This window comes from Podarcis raffonei, chromosome 6 (genome assembly GCF_027172205.1).
Source record: "Podarcis raffonei isolate rPodRaf1 chromosome 6, rPodRaf1.pri, whole genome shotgun sequence".
NCBI lineage: Eukaryota > Metazoa > Chordata > Lepidosauria > Squamata > Lacertidae > Podarcis > Podarcis raffonei.
This window is the reverse complement of record NC_070607.1, coordinates 54,323,148-54,342,882: the sequence shown is the minus strand read 5'-3', so window position 1 is coordinate 54,342,882 and position 19,735 is coordinate 54,323,148. Positions and strand designations below refer to the sequence as shown.

Here is a 19,735-nt window from a genome sequence, read left to right as displayed (position 1 = left end):
CTCAACCAAAAATCAAGCAATATATTTATAGTGCATGTATATGTAGTATATTTGTTCACATCATACATACTCTGCAGAAGATCTGAAAACTCAAGCTTTGGAAATATATTCCTAGTATGGATTCATTCAGCTCATCCACAAAAGTGTCTTGCCCACCAGATGTTGTCCAGGGATTGAACAGCTGAAGGATTCAAATTGCAGAAACAAGGAGAAAGGACAATAGGACCTCACTCATCAGCCCAAGGAACCATTGGAACCAACTGCTTTTCAAGCAAGAACACCAGCAAGGAAAGATCAGTCTGTCCCAAACTGGGTATAGATGCCCACTTGAAGCTTACATCTTCATTCTGGCCTTGGAGATACTTTTCCTTTACCGTGCGTGATTCCCCCCCCCCCTTTTTTTGTTGTAAGTCCGATGACAGGCCCCATCTTTAAACAGTCATGGCTCCCCCCCCCCAAAATAATCCTGAGAAGAGTAGTTTGTTAAGGATGCTGAGAATTGTTAGGAGATTCCAATTCTCCTCAAAGAGCTACACTTCTCAGAGCACCCTGGAAAGATAGATTGGTTGTTAAACGACTCTGGAAATTGTAGCTCTGTAGGGCAAATAAGAGTTTCCTAACAACTCCCAGCATCCTTAACAAACTACAGTTTCTGAGGTTATCTGTTTAGAATGTTATGGTACTGCTTGAAATGTGTACAGCAGATGGGGCCTCTTTCTTTACTGACATGAGCTGCTTTGCAAGACAATAATTGTCTAGAGAGGGGTATAAAAAACAAACTCAACACAATACAGAAAAAAAATGTTATTTCTTGAGATGCATAGAAAAGAGGCAAACATTCTCCTCCTTTGTACTGCTGCTGTTTATTCTTTTCTCTCTCTTTTTCCAATCTCTACTTTCCAACTTTACAAAGTCATCACTGATATAAGTTATTTATAAAATATGTACAGAAAATTGCCACAGTAGTCATTCCGCCCTTTATAGTCCGTTCGGCTCATAAACCAAATGTCATAGCAAAAGACGCTTCCTCTGCCTTGGGGGTGGGAGAGAGGGATAAAGAGCTTGTTGTCAAACAAAAAAACCAGAAAGATTTCAAAGCCTTCAAGCAAATATTTACAGGTTTCAAGACAAAAAGCTATCTATGGTGCCATTTTGAGGATATAGAGGTTTGCGCAAGACTCAGAACTCTGTACAGTTCCATTTGTTATAATGATTTATCAGTGATATGTATATTGATTTCCATCATCCATACACTTACAGCAAGAATGCACAACTCAGATGACTTTGCATTCATTTTCTTGTACTTAGAAAGGAGTGAAAGAGACAGTTCTGGATTCATGGCTCCATGTTTTATCGATACAAATGGATGCCTTGAAAATAGCCCCTGAATCTTGTGTAACTTCAGAAACACACTGAATACCTTCCAGAAAGAGAAAAATTCAGTTCAATAAACCTTTGAGGCTTTCATAATTTGCATACAATGTGTGCCTTCAAGAGGATTCAGAATACAAAGAAGCTAGGCTTGTCATCTTTGGGTCCAGCTGGAATGGACTCTGGAACTTGCCCACCGCCACAAGGAAAATACAAACATGAAGTGTGTTTCTTCCTCCTAGAAACAATGTGTTTGTGCTTTCTAATAGGATTCAGTGAGTAACAAACAGCTTGAGTGAAGATTATGTCTTTAATCAGTCAATAAAGCAAGTTAAGCACGGATAGTGACAAAGGGCAAAGCTACCTGTCTTCTTGTTTTTTATGGCAATATTTTTACTTGGTTGTTGTTTTCTTTTCTTTTACCTTGGGTGGCATCTGGGCTGGCTGGAAAGAGACGTGTAGGCCTCCAGCAACCCTGCCACCTTCCCTTCCCTTCCCTTCCCTTCCTTTCCTTTCCTTTCCTTTCCCCATTTTTATAGTAAAATAAGGTGAAGTAGCTGGAGGCCAGTACTTTGCTTTCCAGCCTCTCTTGTCTAAAACTCTGTGGGAGGGACCTGGCCTGGTAAGCTTGGGTGATGCTACCATGTCTGTTTGTTGTGTTGTGTTATTTGTTGTAGGATGCTTGTTTTTGTTTTCTTTGGGGGTACATTGTCTGCATTTTGTGAGGGATTGGGTGTGTTTGTTTTGAGGCAGAGGTGTCTTGCCTGTTGTTGTTTTTTAGTGTGTATGTGTGTTACCTGTTTTGGGGTGTGGGCAATTTGTCTGTTTATTGGGGGGCTGCCTGTTTTTTGGTTTTTTTGGGCTAGATGCTTTGCCTTTTTTTAGTTTCTCACACAAATTATTATAACCAGGCTGGTTCCCAAAGCAGCCATTTTTTCATGGTATCCATGACTTTATCAGATTGCCACGTGTGCCTTTGGTCCCAGAAAAGTTGGGAGACCCTGAACTAAAAGCAACTATCCAGAAACAAAGCGTTGTTCCATTGGGTTAAAAGCAACCACTGTGATAATTCACCCTTTTCCCTCCTTTCCTCCCTTCCAGCAGACTTTGGTGAAAATGTGGAAAGCTGAACCTACAACTCAGGTGGTTGTTCCACTCTTTGTCCTCAAAGCACACAGAAAGCAAATCATACCATTCCTTAGCTGTAACCACTGTTGAATGAAATGCAGAGATTGCTTCTTGATCTTATATCCTAGCCTTCCCTTGTGCTACATAGTTTAGTTCCATGGTGAAGTGGTAAAAAGTATGGATGGATAAGTCTGTTTCTGCTCCATGTTAGTAACACATGCATTCCTTCATAAATTCATTCATAAATCACATGTGATCCATTTCTGCATCAATTTGCATTTTAAAAACCTGCACGAAAGTTCACATATAACCTTTTTTTTTCACAAGACACATTTCTGGATACTCAAGCTTAAATAGGCATTTTTAAACACATTCTGGTATATATTTTTCTCTGGGTTTCTTTTTTAGTGAAAAACTGCATCTCAAAATCTGGAGAAGTGTTAAAACCTAATAACTGCATTCTGTAAGCAGAAGCGATTACAGTAAGCCCGCAGCTTACATGGGTGTTGCATTTCAGGGATAGCACCTAAAGTCAAAATCGCATATAGTCAAAACACATTGGGCTCAATGGCAGGTAGAATGCCAAAGGCTTTTTTCCCAGTCTGGGCTCCTTTCCACCCCTTATTTATTTATTTTAAAATGCCAAGTGCACAAAGATAAATGCACCCAAGTTAAATGTACATAAGTTGTGGGCTTACTGCTTTTGTTCATTTTTAAAAACTCAGTACCTAGAAATGAACCTGTGTGGCCCCTTAAGTGATCTAGCAATCTTCCTATAAGAACAGTAGCCGGGAGCTGCTGATTCCTAATGTCAGTCTCAATACGGACATCTTCTCTGGCTTTGTTTCAAATGGAGGCAGTTGCACACAGCACTTAAAGCATTAAGCATTGCTAAGAAGGCAGAGCTGAGCTGCGTGCCAAGCTTCACCATTTTGGCCAAATACCACACCCTTGCACTGCCATGCACATTTGTTTGACCAAGTTTGACCCCAGTTTGCCTTGACCTAACAAGTCAGTTCCCGTCACCCCCGCCATCATCAGCATCCAGTGACATGGAGAACATTTTATTTCCTTTTCTTTGTCTGTGCAAGTGAGCAGACAAGCTTTGTTTTGACTGTGTGTCAAGCGGGGAGGTGTGAGTCGACAGGGCCTTTGTACAAACTGCAGTTCTCATGTACAAACAACACAAATAAATGTGATGAGGAGCATATCCATTTCCACAAATGTGTGCTGAATACATAGAATCATAGAATCGTAAAGTTGGAAGGGTCCATCCATCTACAGAGTCATCTAGTGTGTGTGTGTGTCCCCCCCCCCCGCAATGCTGGAATCTTTTGCCCAATGTGGGGCTCAAACCCAGGACCCTGAGATTAGAGTCTCATGCTGTACCGACTGAGCTATCCCAGGTGTCATGGGCAGGTATTTGCCCAGAGGAATGCTTGCACAAATGGTTATAGGATGCACACAACTATTGCAGAGAGGGAATTACATAGATTACAAGTAGATACCATCAAAAGGGTTATGCTAGACTGTGCACTCCTGTATGTGTGTGGCATACAACATCTGTGCATAAAAGAAAAATTGGGTGAGAGGAACTCTTAAACCAGAGCTCAGTTAAGTGAGCCCAGTTCCATTTCCTGATTCCAAAGTGTGGCAGGTCACCAAAGGTCAAACTGTCCATAACCTATGCAGGTGACACTTGGCTGGAGGAGATAGAGGATACCTCAGTTTTGCTTTGGGATACAGTTGATGAGACATCATCGTCCCCAAAGGGGTTCTTGCCACAGCAGATTGTGGTGATCATGCAATTACGGAACTGGAAAGAGAAAAAGAGAACAGAGATGCTCTGGAACAATTAATGTGTACCACACAGTCAGAGAAGCTCAGCTGCAAGGGAGATATTCTGGTAGAAAGCAGAGGGTCTCTGCATGCCTCGTTGGGCTGTCAACTCTAGGCATATTAACCATCATCACAAATATGTGTTTTCAGAGAAGCAACTCAATGGCAGTATGACATTCCAAGTAACTCTAGGTAGCAGAATAAGATACACTATTGCATCCACTTGGACTTTGGACTTGGTTAGCAGGAATTGACGTTAACTGATAGCCACTGAGATTTAATTGTTTTTATGTTCCCCCTTTGACACAGACATTTATCAGGAGAGCTATATTAACATTCAAAACTGTAATGTCCAAAACCTGCAAATGAGGACTTCTAACACTACCTGGGGTTGAGGTTATTATTTAAGAGAGGCATATGCAATGTTTTAAATTCATAGAAGTTGGGAATGGAGTCTATTGGAGGGGAAGTCGGGTTCATTTCCCGATTCGGGGGGAATCTCACCTGTTTGTTCATGAGGACATAGATGATGGGATTGTAAAGGGACGAGCTCTTTGAGAAGAAGGCAGGCACTGACATGAGCGTAGCAGAAAAGTCTGCCCCTTTGTTGGTGAAGATCCAGAATGCCACCACGGCATAGGGGGTCCAGGCAAGCATAAACCCTAGCACCATCAAGATCACCATGCGGGTAACTTCTTTCTCTGCCTTCTGGGTGCTTGCAGACTCTTGCTGCTGAGCAGCTGCCTGGGGGTGCAAGAGAAGACAGTGACTCAAAAGGGCTCTCTCCAGCCAAGCCGCTATGGAGCTATTTCAACATCACCCTCAGAGTTGAGTTGCAGTTGCCTTGAACATCAGAAGAAGGCAGTAGACTGTTGTCCTCCAGTAGCCAAAACAGGACTGGCAACTGAAGGCTGTTCCATCATTTGTCCTTCCCTGCAGGGAAGTGGATGTTGGTGCTCATATCTTCTCTTTCCCCACTCCAGATTCCATTTGTCCAGGCAACCAGAAGAAGTCTATCTGCTGGTTTCTCTCTTTGGCAAGTGGAAGCTGTGGCTGTGAACTGGTCCCAGTCCCCACTTCCTTTTGGTTGGGGGAGGTAAGTTCTCTGATATATCTCCTATATTCTTCCAGTGGTCAAAACAAGTGGTGGGAAAATGAGTTTCAAACATTTCCTCATGTAAGAGGCTAATATCTGAATTGGCCCTTCCAGGAGACCAGAGGCCTAGAATAGTCAGGGCTCAGATCACATTCACACCACACATTATGATACCACTTTAAACAGTCCTGGCTTCCCACAAAGAATTTTGGGAGCTGTCGTCTGCTAAGGGTTCTGAGTGTTGTTTGAAGACCCCTATTCTCCTCAAAGAGCTACAATTCCCAGAATGGTTTAACAGTCAATCCTGTTTCACAGGGAGTTCTGGGAACTGTAGCTCTGTGGGGGGAAATCAGGGTCTCCTAACAACTCTCCCATAATTCTCTGGGGGAAGCCATGGGTGTCTAAAGTGGTATGATATTGCTTTATATGTATGGTGTGAATGTGGCCTGAGAAGCAACAAAACAGACCAGGTACACCTAGAAAGTTGTCCCCAATTTGGACATTCTTGTGGATATGCAAATTCCACTATTACATATTACAAATGACTTTTGATCTTGCCTATTCAAAGTGTGTAACCTTCCCATTTTGTCTCCCTTATAGAGCCTCTATAAAACCTAGGTGCATATATAACACTGAAGTCATGCCCAGCTATCTCTATGACCACCCATCAAGGTGGAACCAGCCTGCAGCATCCCTGAGACAGTCCAGTGTACACCTCATTGCTCTTGGCCTCTGCCTCCTCATACCCTGAGTGTGGAGGGAGATACGCTACCTCTCGGACTTTGCATATGAGTCTCCCATAGGAAAAGAAGATGACCACCACGGGGATAACGAAGTGGATGACAAACATATAGACAACGTAGGACTCGTTGTGGTAATCAGGGTTGAGGGTGTAGTAGTCTGGGCCACAGGAACACTGCATCCCCTCAGGTATATATCTGTGAACAACAACAAAAACAAGTCAGTAAAGATGTTTATCTTACACAAAGCCTTTGGATCAGTACAAGAGTCACTGGCTCAAGCAGAGTTGTTGCCACCAAATTTCACCTATAAGTCAAATTGTTAGCTACATTTGGAGGTTCTTTCTGAGGTGAAACTTCTGAGGGTTTCAAAAGAAGCACAAAGAATGTAGTTAAAACTAACAACTTTTCTCAGAGCAACTGCACACCTCCCTAAGTAGCCATTAACTAAATTTCAACATTAATGTGGAGGCGCTCACTTATCTGCAGCCTCTAAGAAGTTCCGAGGGAAGCAAGAAAGCCTGCAAATTGTTTCAGGATGATTCCACTGATTCCCAGTTGATAGCATTAACTGAAGTCATTATAATTCCAGAATATCTTTCTGTGAAGTTTCTCTAGCAGTTTCCTGTCTTTGCACTCCCTTCTACATCTCCCTTCAACAGTTCAGAGATGCACCAGAGATTCTTGCAGCATTCCATAGTCGCTTTCGACCTGGTCTCAGACATGTTCATCCACTATCCTTTAGTGTGAACTTTGAGTTCCACTTTCAGCACACAGTTCTTTCCAGGCACTTCCATCCAATCCAGAGAAGTCCTGGGCTATATTCATCGTAGGCTAATAAGGGACCATAGTGTTTTTCTGGAAGATTGCTCACCTGGTGCCTCTCTCCGAGATCAGTTGTGTCTCCAGAATTTTTGGGCAGGAGATGATTTGACAAAGGAGGTACAGTGGTACCTCGGGTTAAGAACTCAATTCGTTCCAGAGATCCGTTCTTAACCTGAAACTGTTCTTAACCTGAGACACCACTTTAGCTAAGGGGCCTCCCGCTGCCACCGTGTGATTTCTGTTCTCATCCTGAGGTAAAGTTCTTAACCAGAGGTATTATTTCTGGGTTAGCAGAGTCTGTAACCTGAAGCGTCTATAACCTGAAGTGTCTGTAACCTGAGGTACCACTGTACATCCAGTGATATATAACCACCTCCTGCTTACTCTAAAGCAAGAGTGGGCAACCTTTTTCTGTCAAAAACCACATTCCCTTGACGGTGATCTGTGGAGGTCCACATGCTATTGGTAGGTGGAACCAAAACCAGTAGCTGGCAGAGTCAGAACTGAAACAGGTTTAGGGAGCACAGAGGAAAAGAGAGGAGGGAAATTCCTCTTACGCAGGGGGATTTCATTAGCCATGCATATATGCTACACTGAATTTCACCAGTATAAGTTACATGTGTTTTATCTCTTTCTAGCTAGTGTTGATTTTAAACATCTTTGAATGTTTTTAAATGCCTGCTTTTAACTGTTTTTATCAAGAATTTTTATGTTTCATTTATAGGGTGGTACAATCAAGTGGTATACAAAAATTTGCTAAATAAATACATTGAATGAATGAAAAGAATAGAAAAAGAATAGAAAACAGGCAAATCTGATCTAGTCATCAACTGAAAGTCTTATGATTAATTAAAATGTCTAGGGAACACTGTCATATTCAAGCAATGACACCACATGCAGGGATCACCGGCTTTATTCTCTGGGGGACCCGGTGCCTCCTGCTCCTAGTCTCACAGGGACAATGCCATGCCATCATGTATATTCACTTGGAAGGAGGCAACAAATGAGTTGAACACATTCCCAATGCGCTCCAAGCCGGCATGTTGCAGTTGGATGTATAACATCAGTTTGTTGTGACGCTCGCTGCCTCCCACGGGGAACTATCGATTTAGTCTAATCTCTGCGCAGCTGAGTGCGTGTGGTTGAACTTGTCAGACACCTGATCACATTGTGGCAAGCAGATGAGGAAGGGAACAGAGATTATGTGGGTCCTTGAGGGCACTGCTAACTCTAAGGAGTCTGTAATTTGCAGCTGCCAAAGGAAGTGGAGCAGGGGAGTATCGAAGTGCCCATTTGCCAGGTCCTTATACCTAAGTAGCACACAGCTAAGTTGTAAATAGAATTATAAACAATGCTTTGGAAGCAGAGCTGTGGAAGCCTAGTCTTAAGTGTTCACTTGAGCTGCATGTAACATAGTGTGTAATAATAAAAGAGCATGCTAGAGCATTACTGCTTGATAAGGCACTAATATATTAAATACTGATACTTTCCACTTGTACATATGGGAGAGGTCTGTTGACCTGAACACCATTAGCACTCCATGAAAATTACTAAAATTCACCAGTATGTCCAGGACTGCAGTTAAGATTTACCACCAATGGGGGGACAAAGGGGCAGTTCCGCCAGGCGAAAAATTCTTAGAGGCACAAAATTTCAACACCCACTGTTGCCTCAATACAGCTACGTGCTTCCATCGCTGGGGTCCATTGAAAATGGCTTCTCCATGGGAACCAAGAGGTGACCTCTCCAGACAACTGGACAACTTCTCTTTTCTTATCTCCTGGGTGGGCAATCTCCTGGGTGGTGCAGATGCCATTAGGCAGATGAACACATGCATATTCTGCCAGGTCCCGTCCGTCCCCCCCACATGGCCCTGGGTACTGGCAACCCTAGGCCACTGCAACCAATGGTGAGATTTTTCAGTAATGGCTACTGATTTTGTGTTTCCATATACTAAGGACCAGAAACGGTCAGATGTAGAAGAAAACTGTTCAGCTTAGATTGGGGGGGAGGCACACAAACTATTGCCTTTTTTTCAAAAAGGGCTTGAATTTGTGTTTCTCAAACAGCAGGCCTCCAATGCCCCATGGCAAACTGCTTTTGAAATGGAGATGAAATTCCAAAGGTGTTTGTGATGCAGCATAAAGGCTGCTGTTCAAAGAAAAAAAAGTCAAGCATCTTGCTGGGCACCCCATGGGCTCTGTGGATCTTGGCCATTGTGTGTGAAGAAAAAGATTAGGTGTGTGAGTCACTGCTTTTACTTTGCTGGTGCAAACCTTGGATTTGGGAAGCTAAATGGAAGCTGTAGGGAATTTTTCTGTGTTGGAAGGCTGGAAATGGAGATACTGAATAGACAGCCTTCTATGGTAGAGAAATCCCTTGTCTTTCCATTGAACTGTAAGCAAATACTAAGGCAATTCACGATGCCCGGCATGGTGACCCAATGCAGATTATCACCCAGCTCCTTCCCATTATTGCTGTTCAGAAGTAAATGGCAATTGATTAAGCACCACATCTGAAAAGCATGACCTCAGCTTCCCTTACTTGCACGAGGAAACCCACAGACTCTGAGAATGACACAAATGCATACGGATCTACTGAATGGTTCAAGGCTGTTAAAATGGGACTCACCATCTTTTCGTTAAAGCTAAGGTTAATTTGTAGCAGCTGCTGGAGTAGAAAGAGATGGTCTCTGTGTGCACGTGTGCTTAAAAGAGATGCTGTGTGTGTGCCCGGGCACATGTGCAAGCATGCATGCACAAATATGCCTCGGGCACTCCAGAAGAGAAAGCAGCTGTTAAATGGAGCACAGCAGGTGGGACATGGCATTAGACAATTGCATTACAAGCAGCCAGCACTTCCACTAAACTCTCAGCTTAGTACAGAGAATCTCTCCTCTCCCAGGCGCTTCACCCCCTTCACTTAAGGGCTTGGGCTTCTCAGACTAAATAGTGGAAAGTTTAGAAGACTCCGGGTGACTTGTGAAGACCTCATATAACCAATTTTACGGCATGCCAAACTGACTTTGCCCTTATCCACTCAACTCACCCACATTCTCACTGCATGAGTGAGTGGGCCTGAAATTAGAGAATTAATGGTTCTAATGAGAATGATGCCTCAAACTGAGATGCCTCAGTTGTCTGCCATGAGTGAGACCCCATGGAGATATTTAATAATAATAATAATTTTATCATGTATACCCCAGCCACTCTGGGTGGCTTCCAACGCATACAAAAACATAATAAAATTCAAACATTAAAAACTTCCTGATACAGGGCTGCCTTCAGATATCTTCTAAAAGTTGTGTAGTTCTTTATCTCCTTGACATCTGATGGGAGGGCATTCCATAGGGAGGGAAATATTTGGAAGTTGATGTCAGAAATTGATAGAATCATCATACAACAGGCCCCCAGATTAATCTAGAACAGGGTGATTTCATCTCTATGATGAACTTTTGCCAGAATGCATGGAAATGCATTCAAATTTACTCATTCTTATGTGAATATAAGGAAATTGCACATACAGGCATTCCCAAAATTTCTGTTCAATTCTGCTTCCATATCTGATATTGTACAGTACTCCAAGTGCCAGCCTTGGTAAGTAAATGGGATTGATGCCTATGAAAAGAGATCAAGTCTATAGCTGTTTCCATAATTACTTCTTAGCTAGTCAGTTCCTAACTACCAGTAATTGGATTTCACTATTTAGTCAGTGCAACATAGTACCCCAGTGTTGTATATAATGCAAAACTATCATTTTTACTTACCTGGACCAACCAAAAAGGGGTGGACATGCACAGGATAGGGACATAACCCAAGTAAAAGCAATGCCCATCAAGGCATGGGAGGAAGAGAAGCGGAAGTTTCCCATTGGTTTACAGACCACGATATAGCGCTCTATGGCAAGAACAACCAGTGACCAGAGAGCAACCTGACCTGCAAGTAATAAGGGGAAGAGAAAAACACAAAGCAATGAAACGCAATTAATGTATATAGGTTGGTTGGGTGCCCTTTGTGAGGGTTTGCCTAATTCAGGTCTTTTTAAGATAGCACAAAAGCATGATGTGCTGGTTTCAGTGAAGGATGGGGAATCAGGAGCCTTGTGGTTTACATTACATCATCTGAGTCCACATTTAATGGAAGATGGTCTGCAAGACCTGTGGTGCACGGCATGGCGATGCAAAAGCTCCTGACAAAATGCCAACAGTGGTATAAGTATTATCATCCTTTGATTGTGTACATGAGCATATGGGCCTATTAATCTCTTTATCAAATGTAATCAAAACTCAGGGGATTATCTGAGCCAAGGCTGTGCCTTAAGCCTATTAATGCCCCCAGCATGTGATTATCCAGTGATAAGTATGCAGGGTTTCATGTTGGAAAGGCAGCTGCCGCTTTTATATCTAGACTGTTCTTTTCACTCTCCATTTGAAATATAACATGATTTCCTCCCCCGCCCAAGATGGTATCTCACTTACAGTGTTGTTTTCCTGTGGACCTAGGACAAGTTTTTGTCTTAAGTGTAAAGTGTAAAGTGATGCTTCACAATTTCCTGTTGCATCATAAACATGCATGTGCCTTGTTTTGTAATTATTTGAATATACGCACATCCTTTTCATATAATCCTATTGGGACCTTATAATCACCATTTGGATTATTCTCTTGATGTAGGGAACGCTTGTCAATGCTCATTTATAAACAACTCATTTATTTCAAAGCAAGAGAAAATGTGAGGGGGGGTGCACATCAGGAAATTCTGGGGCAAGTTTGATGCATTAAACAGAAGTGTAGAATTTGGTCAAAAATTGTGGCTTAACTGCAGCACTAAAATGGGAGCTTTCTCATTTCTTACTAAGGATTTAGTCTGCTCCAGCTCTTTGACTCCAGTTCTTTTCATTTTGGTTTATCCCTCCTTGTGTGATGAGATGTCCCACATCTACCGACCAACAAACAAGACACACCACAACCATTACCAACTGATAGTGAAGATTTCGCTAGGGTTCAAGCTTGGCTGGTTTGGATTAGCCAACTAAATTACATGAGAAGGTTGCTCGTTTAGTGGGTGAATAAAGACAACATGCACTGATTCTGCTTTGAAAAGCATTGGGGGAGGCGGCGCGGCATTCAAATCTCAGTTACATTTCTGGGACTCGTGAATCTGCTCCAGATTCCAGTTTGACTACTACAGCACATAGCCAGAAGCGCAACAAATGCTGACATGTTGTGAAAGGGAATTACTTTTGCCTTGGAATCCTGCAGTACTGAAAGAGAAAACCCATCTGTGTAGCCAGTAGCAGCCTTGCAATCACCCCTGTTCACTACATGGATAAGGGAGGAGGGCTATCGTCAGATGTGCTAAACGCAGCTCCTAAAGAAACACATGGAACCCTTTGAAGTTGCACATTTATTATTGCAGAGATTTTTTTACCCAGCTCAAGCTAGAAACAAGTGACTTTTCTTTTCTTGATGCTCTTAATGTCACTTCTTTAGTCTCAGAGCTCCTACTGGGTGTCTCTTTGAGCCCGTTCTTCATCACAAAAATACTGAGAGAAGCCCCAGACTATATTATCTTATTTCGCTTTTTCTGTTGTTGTTTATTGGGGATGGTTTGTGTAGAGCATTGAAGATGACTTCTAACTGCTTTGCCATTCTTACAGCACAACTAAAGATGCCAATAAACTTTGCCAAACTTGGGCCCAAAAAAGGACTTCAGTAGCACAAAGAAGAGGTGAATCTTCTCTGGCTTGGATTAAACTATTAGCTGAGAGGACTTCCTGGCTTAACCCTGCTTAGAAGGGCTGCATCCTGGAAAATTGCTGGTGTGACATAAACATCTATCCCCTTCAAGGAACCCTCTTGCCCCATGGATCTCCTAATGAGAGAGGGCTTTTATCCCCAAAGCAGCAGTTTTTCCAGGTGCAGTCTTTGAAAGCAGCCGATATGCAAATAGAAGGAAACCCTTATCTCCATCTGTTTGCACAGAGACTACTTTCAAAGATTGCAGCTGTGGGAGAAATAGCAAATTCAGATTGGATCTGAAATTAGGTGATCTGTTTCCTGATTACAGAGAGAATCATTTAGGTTATTTCCAAACCAAATCAGCATGAACCAGATGGAGCTCTACCAACTTTAGACACAATTAGGTTTGACCCACCAGGAGATCCAAGATTGGGATCTCCCACAGATTTTTAAAGAACTAATAGCAGCTGGAGGATGGTGATCTGGTATATTTTTGCCTCCATGCAGATTCCCCAATAAAATGGCTCCCTTCTCCCAAGCTATTTTTCCTGTGGTGGAAATCATACATGTTTCAAATGTTATTTTTATCAGCATCTGGGAGTGTTTCTGTCTAAAGAACATGGAATAAACATTTTGAATACAAATAAATAAGAAAGATGTGGGGTAGCTATGTTTTTTCTCTCAGAGAGCAAATAGCATGTTGGATAGAGGGTGCTGATTTTTAGTTCAGAAAAACCACATGGAATTGGGTTGCAAGCCTCAATCCCAGTACTGCAGTCCCAATCTGAATGTTCTCACTAGGGAGGTATTCACTTTTTTCAAAGGTTCACATGAAGCCTTGATCATGGCTCTCTCATGTCATGTTTAGTTGTGTCCACAGGAATTGCTCCATGGCCTCACCCCATCTTGGAATGTGAGCTCACCTGAGAGCACTTGGGCTTCCCTTTGACTCCAGGAAGCAGGAAGATGCTACTGGCAGGTTGTTCAATGGCTCCCAACTGGAGCACCTTGGCTGTGCCTTGAATCCATTTGCTCATTCTTCTCTTGCTCTTGCCATGCTTTTCCTTGACTCTCTCTTCCCTGCTCTCTGCCTGTTTACTGTTAGCTTCTGTCTGTACCTATTATGCTACCTATATCCTGGCTTTCCCCCTGAAACTCAATCCCTCTGAAACACACAAAACATCCTCTTCTCTGGCACAGCACCAATTTTTCTCCAAATGTCAACTGCTTTATCTCATTCCAAATCCATGATCATGGTTTGGATTGTTTATTTTAAAAGGACTGGCATGTATAGCTTATCTTAGGGTATGTCCATGTTAGTTATTATTTTATCAGCTGATTGTGCTCCAGCTTTGCAGTAATATAGATTAAGCACAGATTCCACTTCTTCACATTGAAATCAGTGAAATTTACAAGTTCCTACTCATAACTAGATTTTTTTTGTCTATGTAGAAAACAACTGAAGCCTTCCCTTTTCAAGCCAAAACTTAGAGAGAATTGTGTGTTCAAGTATTAGCCTTAATATTCTGAAAAAGCAACATATGATTAGCAGGCTGGTGTTTTCCTCTCAGGACCACAGCAAGAAGTAAAGTACCGGTACATGGCACAGCCCAGCTTGGTCCTGCAGTTGCCCTTTTAAGTGATATAGAGGGAACCCAATGCCAGGAAAAGCCCCCCAGACCATGTGGATTTTAAGGACCGTGTTCTACATGATTGCCTCCAATTCCCATAAGGAGCATCATGCAGATGTGCGCCGAGTGTTTTCTTTGGCAGTGCAGAGAATAATGCGGCACCAGCTGTGTCCTTTCAGAGCCTCTTTTGGAGATGTGTCCAGTGGAATAAGAAGTGACATTTTTCATCTATTTGAGCATTAGGCAAAATGTGAGAAATTTGTAGGACATGAGATACTTCTCAAGCAGAGGAAATAACAACACTGACTTGGTTCATAATCTAGTTAGGGGATAGGTTTTCATTTATCAATGGTAAATTTGCCTTCAGTTGAATACCTCCCCCTTGCCTACCTGCATCTCCAAACATAAAGAATTGTATATATTTTATGGCATGCACATTGAAAATAAATGTGTGCTTTTATTTTTTGCACGCACACAGGCTTGACATAATAATAAAGATCGTAGATATTTCCTCACCCTTATAGGGTTGCCATACATCCAGAATTTCCCAGACATACCTGGAATACTGCAGTGTTCAGGCAAAAATTGATAAAATGTCTGGCCAGATGTATGGCAACCCATATCGTCAGTGTTGTTTTTGCCGATTTTCCTTTTTCAACAACTTTTGTGTCTGTATTTTCACTTTTTGAAATATGGCAACCCTAGTATATGTTAACTATATTAAAACTTGGCTTGGTTTAGCCCTGGAGTGATGTCAGTGTGATTGAACTAGGCATGGGCTTTGTTCCATGTGCCCAAGTAGGAGCTGTTTTATCCCTGAAATATTCATTCCAGAGAGCAAGGGCCAAAGATTCAGCATTGCTTAGTTTGTGTTCTCTCCAGATAGCAGAGAAACAACAGAGCACATAGACTCCATAAGGGAAATGGTTTCCATAGGGTAATAATGTTCTTTTGCAACCTGCAATGCAGAGAAGCAGTTCTTAAATGAACTCCAATAGGTTTGCCAGAAGAGATACCCAATTCATTTTATGCTGTTGGAAGCCTATGGGCTAGAGTCTCCTGTCAGCATATGGCAACATCTCCTACTGCAAGTTTAGTGTACTGGAATTTATTTATTGGACCGCTTCTCTTCCCATGTGAAACAATAATCTCCTGTCAGTAGGAATGCTTAAGTAAAATGTTCCTTGAAAACAGAAAGGATCTAGGGTGCACAACATTTTCTATTCATTCACTGGAACTGTGCCTTCCTTACTACAGGTGGAATTTCATATTTCCCTGAGGATGTTACACTGACATACACAAACCAGCCTCTACCAGGTTTCCATCGTTGAGACACAACCTACATGGAAACTGTCTGCATGTAGGAAAAATCATGTGTTGATTACCATACACAATGACTGCACACAGATATGTGTCGCAGTGTGTACAATGCTTTTTAGGTAGGAATTTTGTCAAATGAGCAACCCCAAGTCTTTGAACCAGTAGATATGATGAATAATGAAATATTTCTCTTTTTTTTTTTAGTAATTATAGTTGAAGCAAATGAAGGGGGATTCATATTTTAATGAAGTTGACCACTAGTTCAAATTTTAAAAAAATACATAAATGGGTCAGGATGGACAAAACTGTCCATTTTGGTTGCCTAAGTTTCTCAATCTTAAAATGAGTTCGGTACATTTTTGGAGCAATAAGCTTTTCTTTAAAAAAATCTTCATGAAAATTCACGAAGAACTTCTTCTAATAAACACATTTTTGTATGTATTGACTAATGTACACATTTTTGCAAGCAATTTCCCCAATATAATTATTTTCACCAATGTATGCATTTTATAGGCATTTCTCCCTAACATACACATTTTTGTACATTTGGGTTGGTTGGAGAACTGCACTGCAAAATTCAGAGATGCACAAATTTCAAAGGATAGCTGTGTTTAGGTTCACATATTCAAGATGTCTGATGATAAGTGAACCCAACATAGGCAGCAGAAGCTGAGCCAGCCATGCCGCTTCTCCCCACCACTTGGCTAGTCATGTGCCACTACTTCCTTGCAATGCTTCCATAGCTCATTTCTAGAGCATCTGCAAAAGATCCTAGGTTCAATCTCCTGACATCTCCCAGTATGGCAGGGAATTTTGAGTCTGAACCCCCAGAGAACCACTGACAAACAATGAAGACAATACTGAGTTAAGAGGACCACTCCTTTAACTCGGTACAAAGTAGTGCTCACTACTCCCCTCGTGGATCTTACCTCCCAGTGTTGCAAAGAAGCCCTCAATGGCACAGCCGATGGGACCAAATATGAAGTAGCCATTCCAGGCTGTGTAGAAGGTGACCGTGAAGCCAAAGCAGGCCATGAAGAGGTCTGCTACCGCCAGGTTAACCAGGATATAGTTGAGCGGCTGTCGTAGCTTCTTATGTTTGAAGGTCACAAGGAGGGTGAGGAGGTTGATGGGCAGCCCAGTGGAGATGAGGAAGAAGATGTAGCAGCACACCATTTTGTACTTCCAGGGCTCTGCTAGGTAATACTGGGGATATTCAAAGGGGCTCCGCACCAGCCCTGTCTTGTTGGAAAGAGGCACATAAAAATTGATACCTTCTGTTCCATTCATGATTCACTTATTTAATCAACTGCTTCTTTTGGTTTTGGGGTTGTCTTTTTTGTTATGTTTTTAAGTCAAATCGATTTGGGGTTCCCGCCCCCCAACTTTGATTATTTTTCTACGAACTCTAAAAAAAATAGCAAATCCCCTAAGGGAATGCAGGGCTGGTGCGTCTGCCGTCATCTATGTCCCGGGGCTGGCGCAGCCAGGATCCAAAGGGGGTTTTTATACCCTCTGCCCAGTCCTGCTGGAGGGAGAGGAAGGAGCGGGGAGGGGAGGGGAGGATTAGGGTCTAGGCTAACTTTATATGACAAGGGCAATGGGATTGAGAGGGGCTGATGTTTTAAGCACCCTCTAAGCAGCTAGTTGGCCCCAAAACCTGCCCTAAGGCGTATTAGTTTCTACTAAGTGTTTAATATTATTTAAAGGGTTTGTTTTATTTAGAGATGAGGGGGACAGCTAGACTGGCAGGTAGTTGTCATAGAATAATGTTAGATTTGTACCAAAATACATAAAAGAAAAGAAAAATACACCCGTATGAAAGGATATACAATTCCTTCCTTATGAAAATCAAACTGGTTGCAAACTTGCAAATCGAAAGAGAGAGAGAACTCCAGAGATAGTCAACAAGGTGCCTTCAGATATTATTGGACTACCACTTTCATCATTCCCTCAACTTTGACAGCTGAGGAACACAGAAGAGAACTTCTAATGTGGACCTCAAAGTTTAGGCAAGTTCATAACAAGACAGTGTTCTTAGAGTATCTTGAGCTGAGGATATTACCATATGCTATTTAGAAACAAAACAGGTTCAAATGATGGCATCACCTGAGAGCGAACCTTCTTGTTGGTAGTCCCCAGGCTGTGGAATGGCTTCTGCCCCGAGGTGTGTCTTGCACCACCAGTGTATACTTTTTGATGATGGGTCACAATGCACTTCTTTACCCAGATCTTTGGTTGAGTGTATGTCTTCCCACATTTCTGTACACTGCTATACACTTCTGCTCTGTGTTGCTGTTTTGTTCTTCTGATATTGGCCAGCTTTGTGGTTTTATTTTATGGTTTTTATTGCTCCTTGGACTAACATCAATTGTGATATTTTTGTAACCCACCCTGGTGCCATTTGGTGGAGGGAAAGCTGTCAGTATAAATAAATAAATTTGATAACACGGAGGGTGTGGTGGGAAGTGCTGAGGGCTGCCAAATGCTTTTGAAACCCTGATTTGGGGCAAACATGGTAATTATTCTGTACCGTCAGAGGAATATATCTCTGGTAGAAAATCAGAAACCAGAATATGTTGGTACCACAACCTTTTCTCACATACACTCTGCTGCTGCTGCTGCTGCTGCTGCTGCTGCTGCTGCTGCTGCTGCTGCTGCTGTTTGGTTACATGTATCTCCCAACTTTCCTCCAATGAGTTCTAGGTGTCATACATGGTTCTTTGCATTCTAATGACACTGTGGTGTGGGTTAGTCTGAGAGTGAGAATGGCCTAAGGTCACCCAGTGAGTTTCACAGTTGAATGGAGATTTGAACCTGGATCTACCAGTCCAACACCCTATCCACCCTAGTTCTCCAGTTTTTGACTTTGTTTGTGCCAATACTTTGTATTTATTTGATCCAGGGGGGGGGGCGTGTTCTTCACCTCTGTAGATGAGCTTTCCTCATGACCTACTTCAGCATTTCTCAAAGTGTAGCTGGCAAGGGTCATCTATTTTCTTATTGGGGATCTTCTTTGCACTTTGTAATCTTACGCTTTGCCACTTAGTGTAATACCTTAGCCTAATTTAGCAGAAGTTGAATCTCAGATGGAAGACTATGGAAAGTATGTCAGAGATGGGCCGTGCTACAGATGCTTGAAGCACAGGGATAGGCCATCTGCCATGCTGTAGCTGTTCAAAGGTGTGAAACATGGAATCTGACATTTCTGGTACTATATTAATCATTCAGTTTCACACTGTCCTCACCAGGATTACACTGTAAAAAAAAAAAAAGAATAGCACTAGAATGTTAAGATTTCCTTTCCTTGGTCTAGTTCATTAATTTTTTCCTTTTCTTTTCTGTGAGCTCTGGGGTACCCAACCAAACAGCCTGTGGAGCTTTTCCAGAAAAGACCCTAAACACCAATCCCTGGAATCAGAAAACAGAATCCCTACTCCATTCTCTCACACATGATGGAATTCTGGGGCACCCTTCACTGATTTGCAGGTAGTATTTTCCCCCAATGCAGTCTCAGTCATACGCTCTGAATGAAAGTAACAAGAAAGTTTGCTTTATGTCCCAACATAGAGGCAGGGCTCCATTTGGTATTCTGGCCATCTCTCTGGAAACTTGAAGAAGGTCACTGGGTTCTTCCCCTGCCGCTCACCTTCCCTGCCCTGACAAAACTCCTCCTCAGGAAATGAGGTGCCAATCCATCACCATGCAGCTTTGCAGGGATTGGAGGGTTTTAGAAGCTCTTTGGCTGCTGCTTCTAATATCCTCTTGACAGGTTGCCATTAAATGTGCAAGAAGGAAAGTTATTCAATGGCTCTGTGTGCCACACGTCCTCTTTTATCTGCCATAAGCATCTATGGAACATGCATCTAAGGAATCGGTGTCTGAGCAGTCCACACCTTTCAAGTTGGTTACCTTCCCAATTATCCAGAAACCAGTGGCTCAACCTTCCCATTTGTTGTTGTTTAGTTGTTTAGTCGTGTCCAATTCTTCGTGACCCCATAGACCAGAGCACGCCAGGCACTCCTGTCTTCCACTGCCTCCCACAGT

The 19,735-nt window shown here is 42.4% G+C and overlaps 1 protein-coding gene across 1 annotated transcript; it reads right to left on the bottom strand.

The window, feature by feature from the left end:
• Positions 1–3,819: 3,819 nt before the first annotated feature.
• Positions 3,820–17,139, bottom strand: LOC128416019 (green-sensitive opsin). The gene is made up of 5 exons (XM_053393016.1): positions 16,618–17,139; positions 10,766–10,934; positions 6,207–6,372; positions 4,843–5,082; positions 3,820–4,315 (listed from the first exon to the last, which is right to left on the bottom strand). Exons 1-5 carry the CDS (start codon positions 16,976–16,978, stop codon positions 4,184–4,186), a joined length of 1,068 nt encoding a protein of 355 aa, XP_053248991.1. The 5' UTR covers positions 16,979–17,139; the 3' UTR covers positions 3,820–4,183.
• Between the last annotated feature and the right edge of the window lie 2,596 nt (positions 17,140–19,735).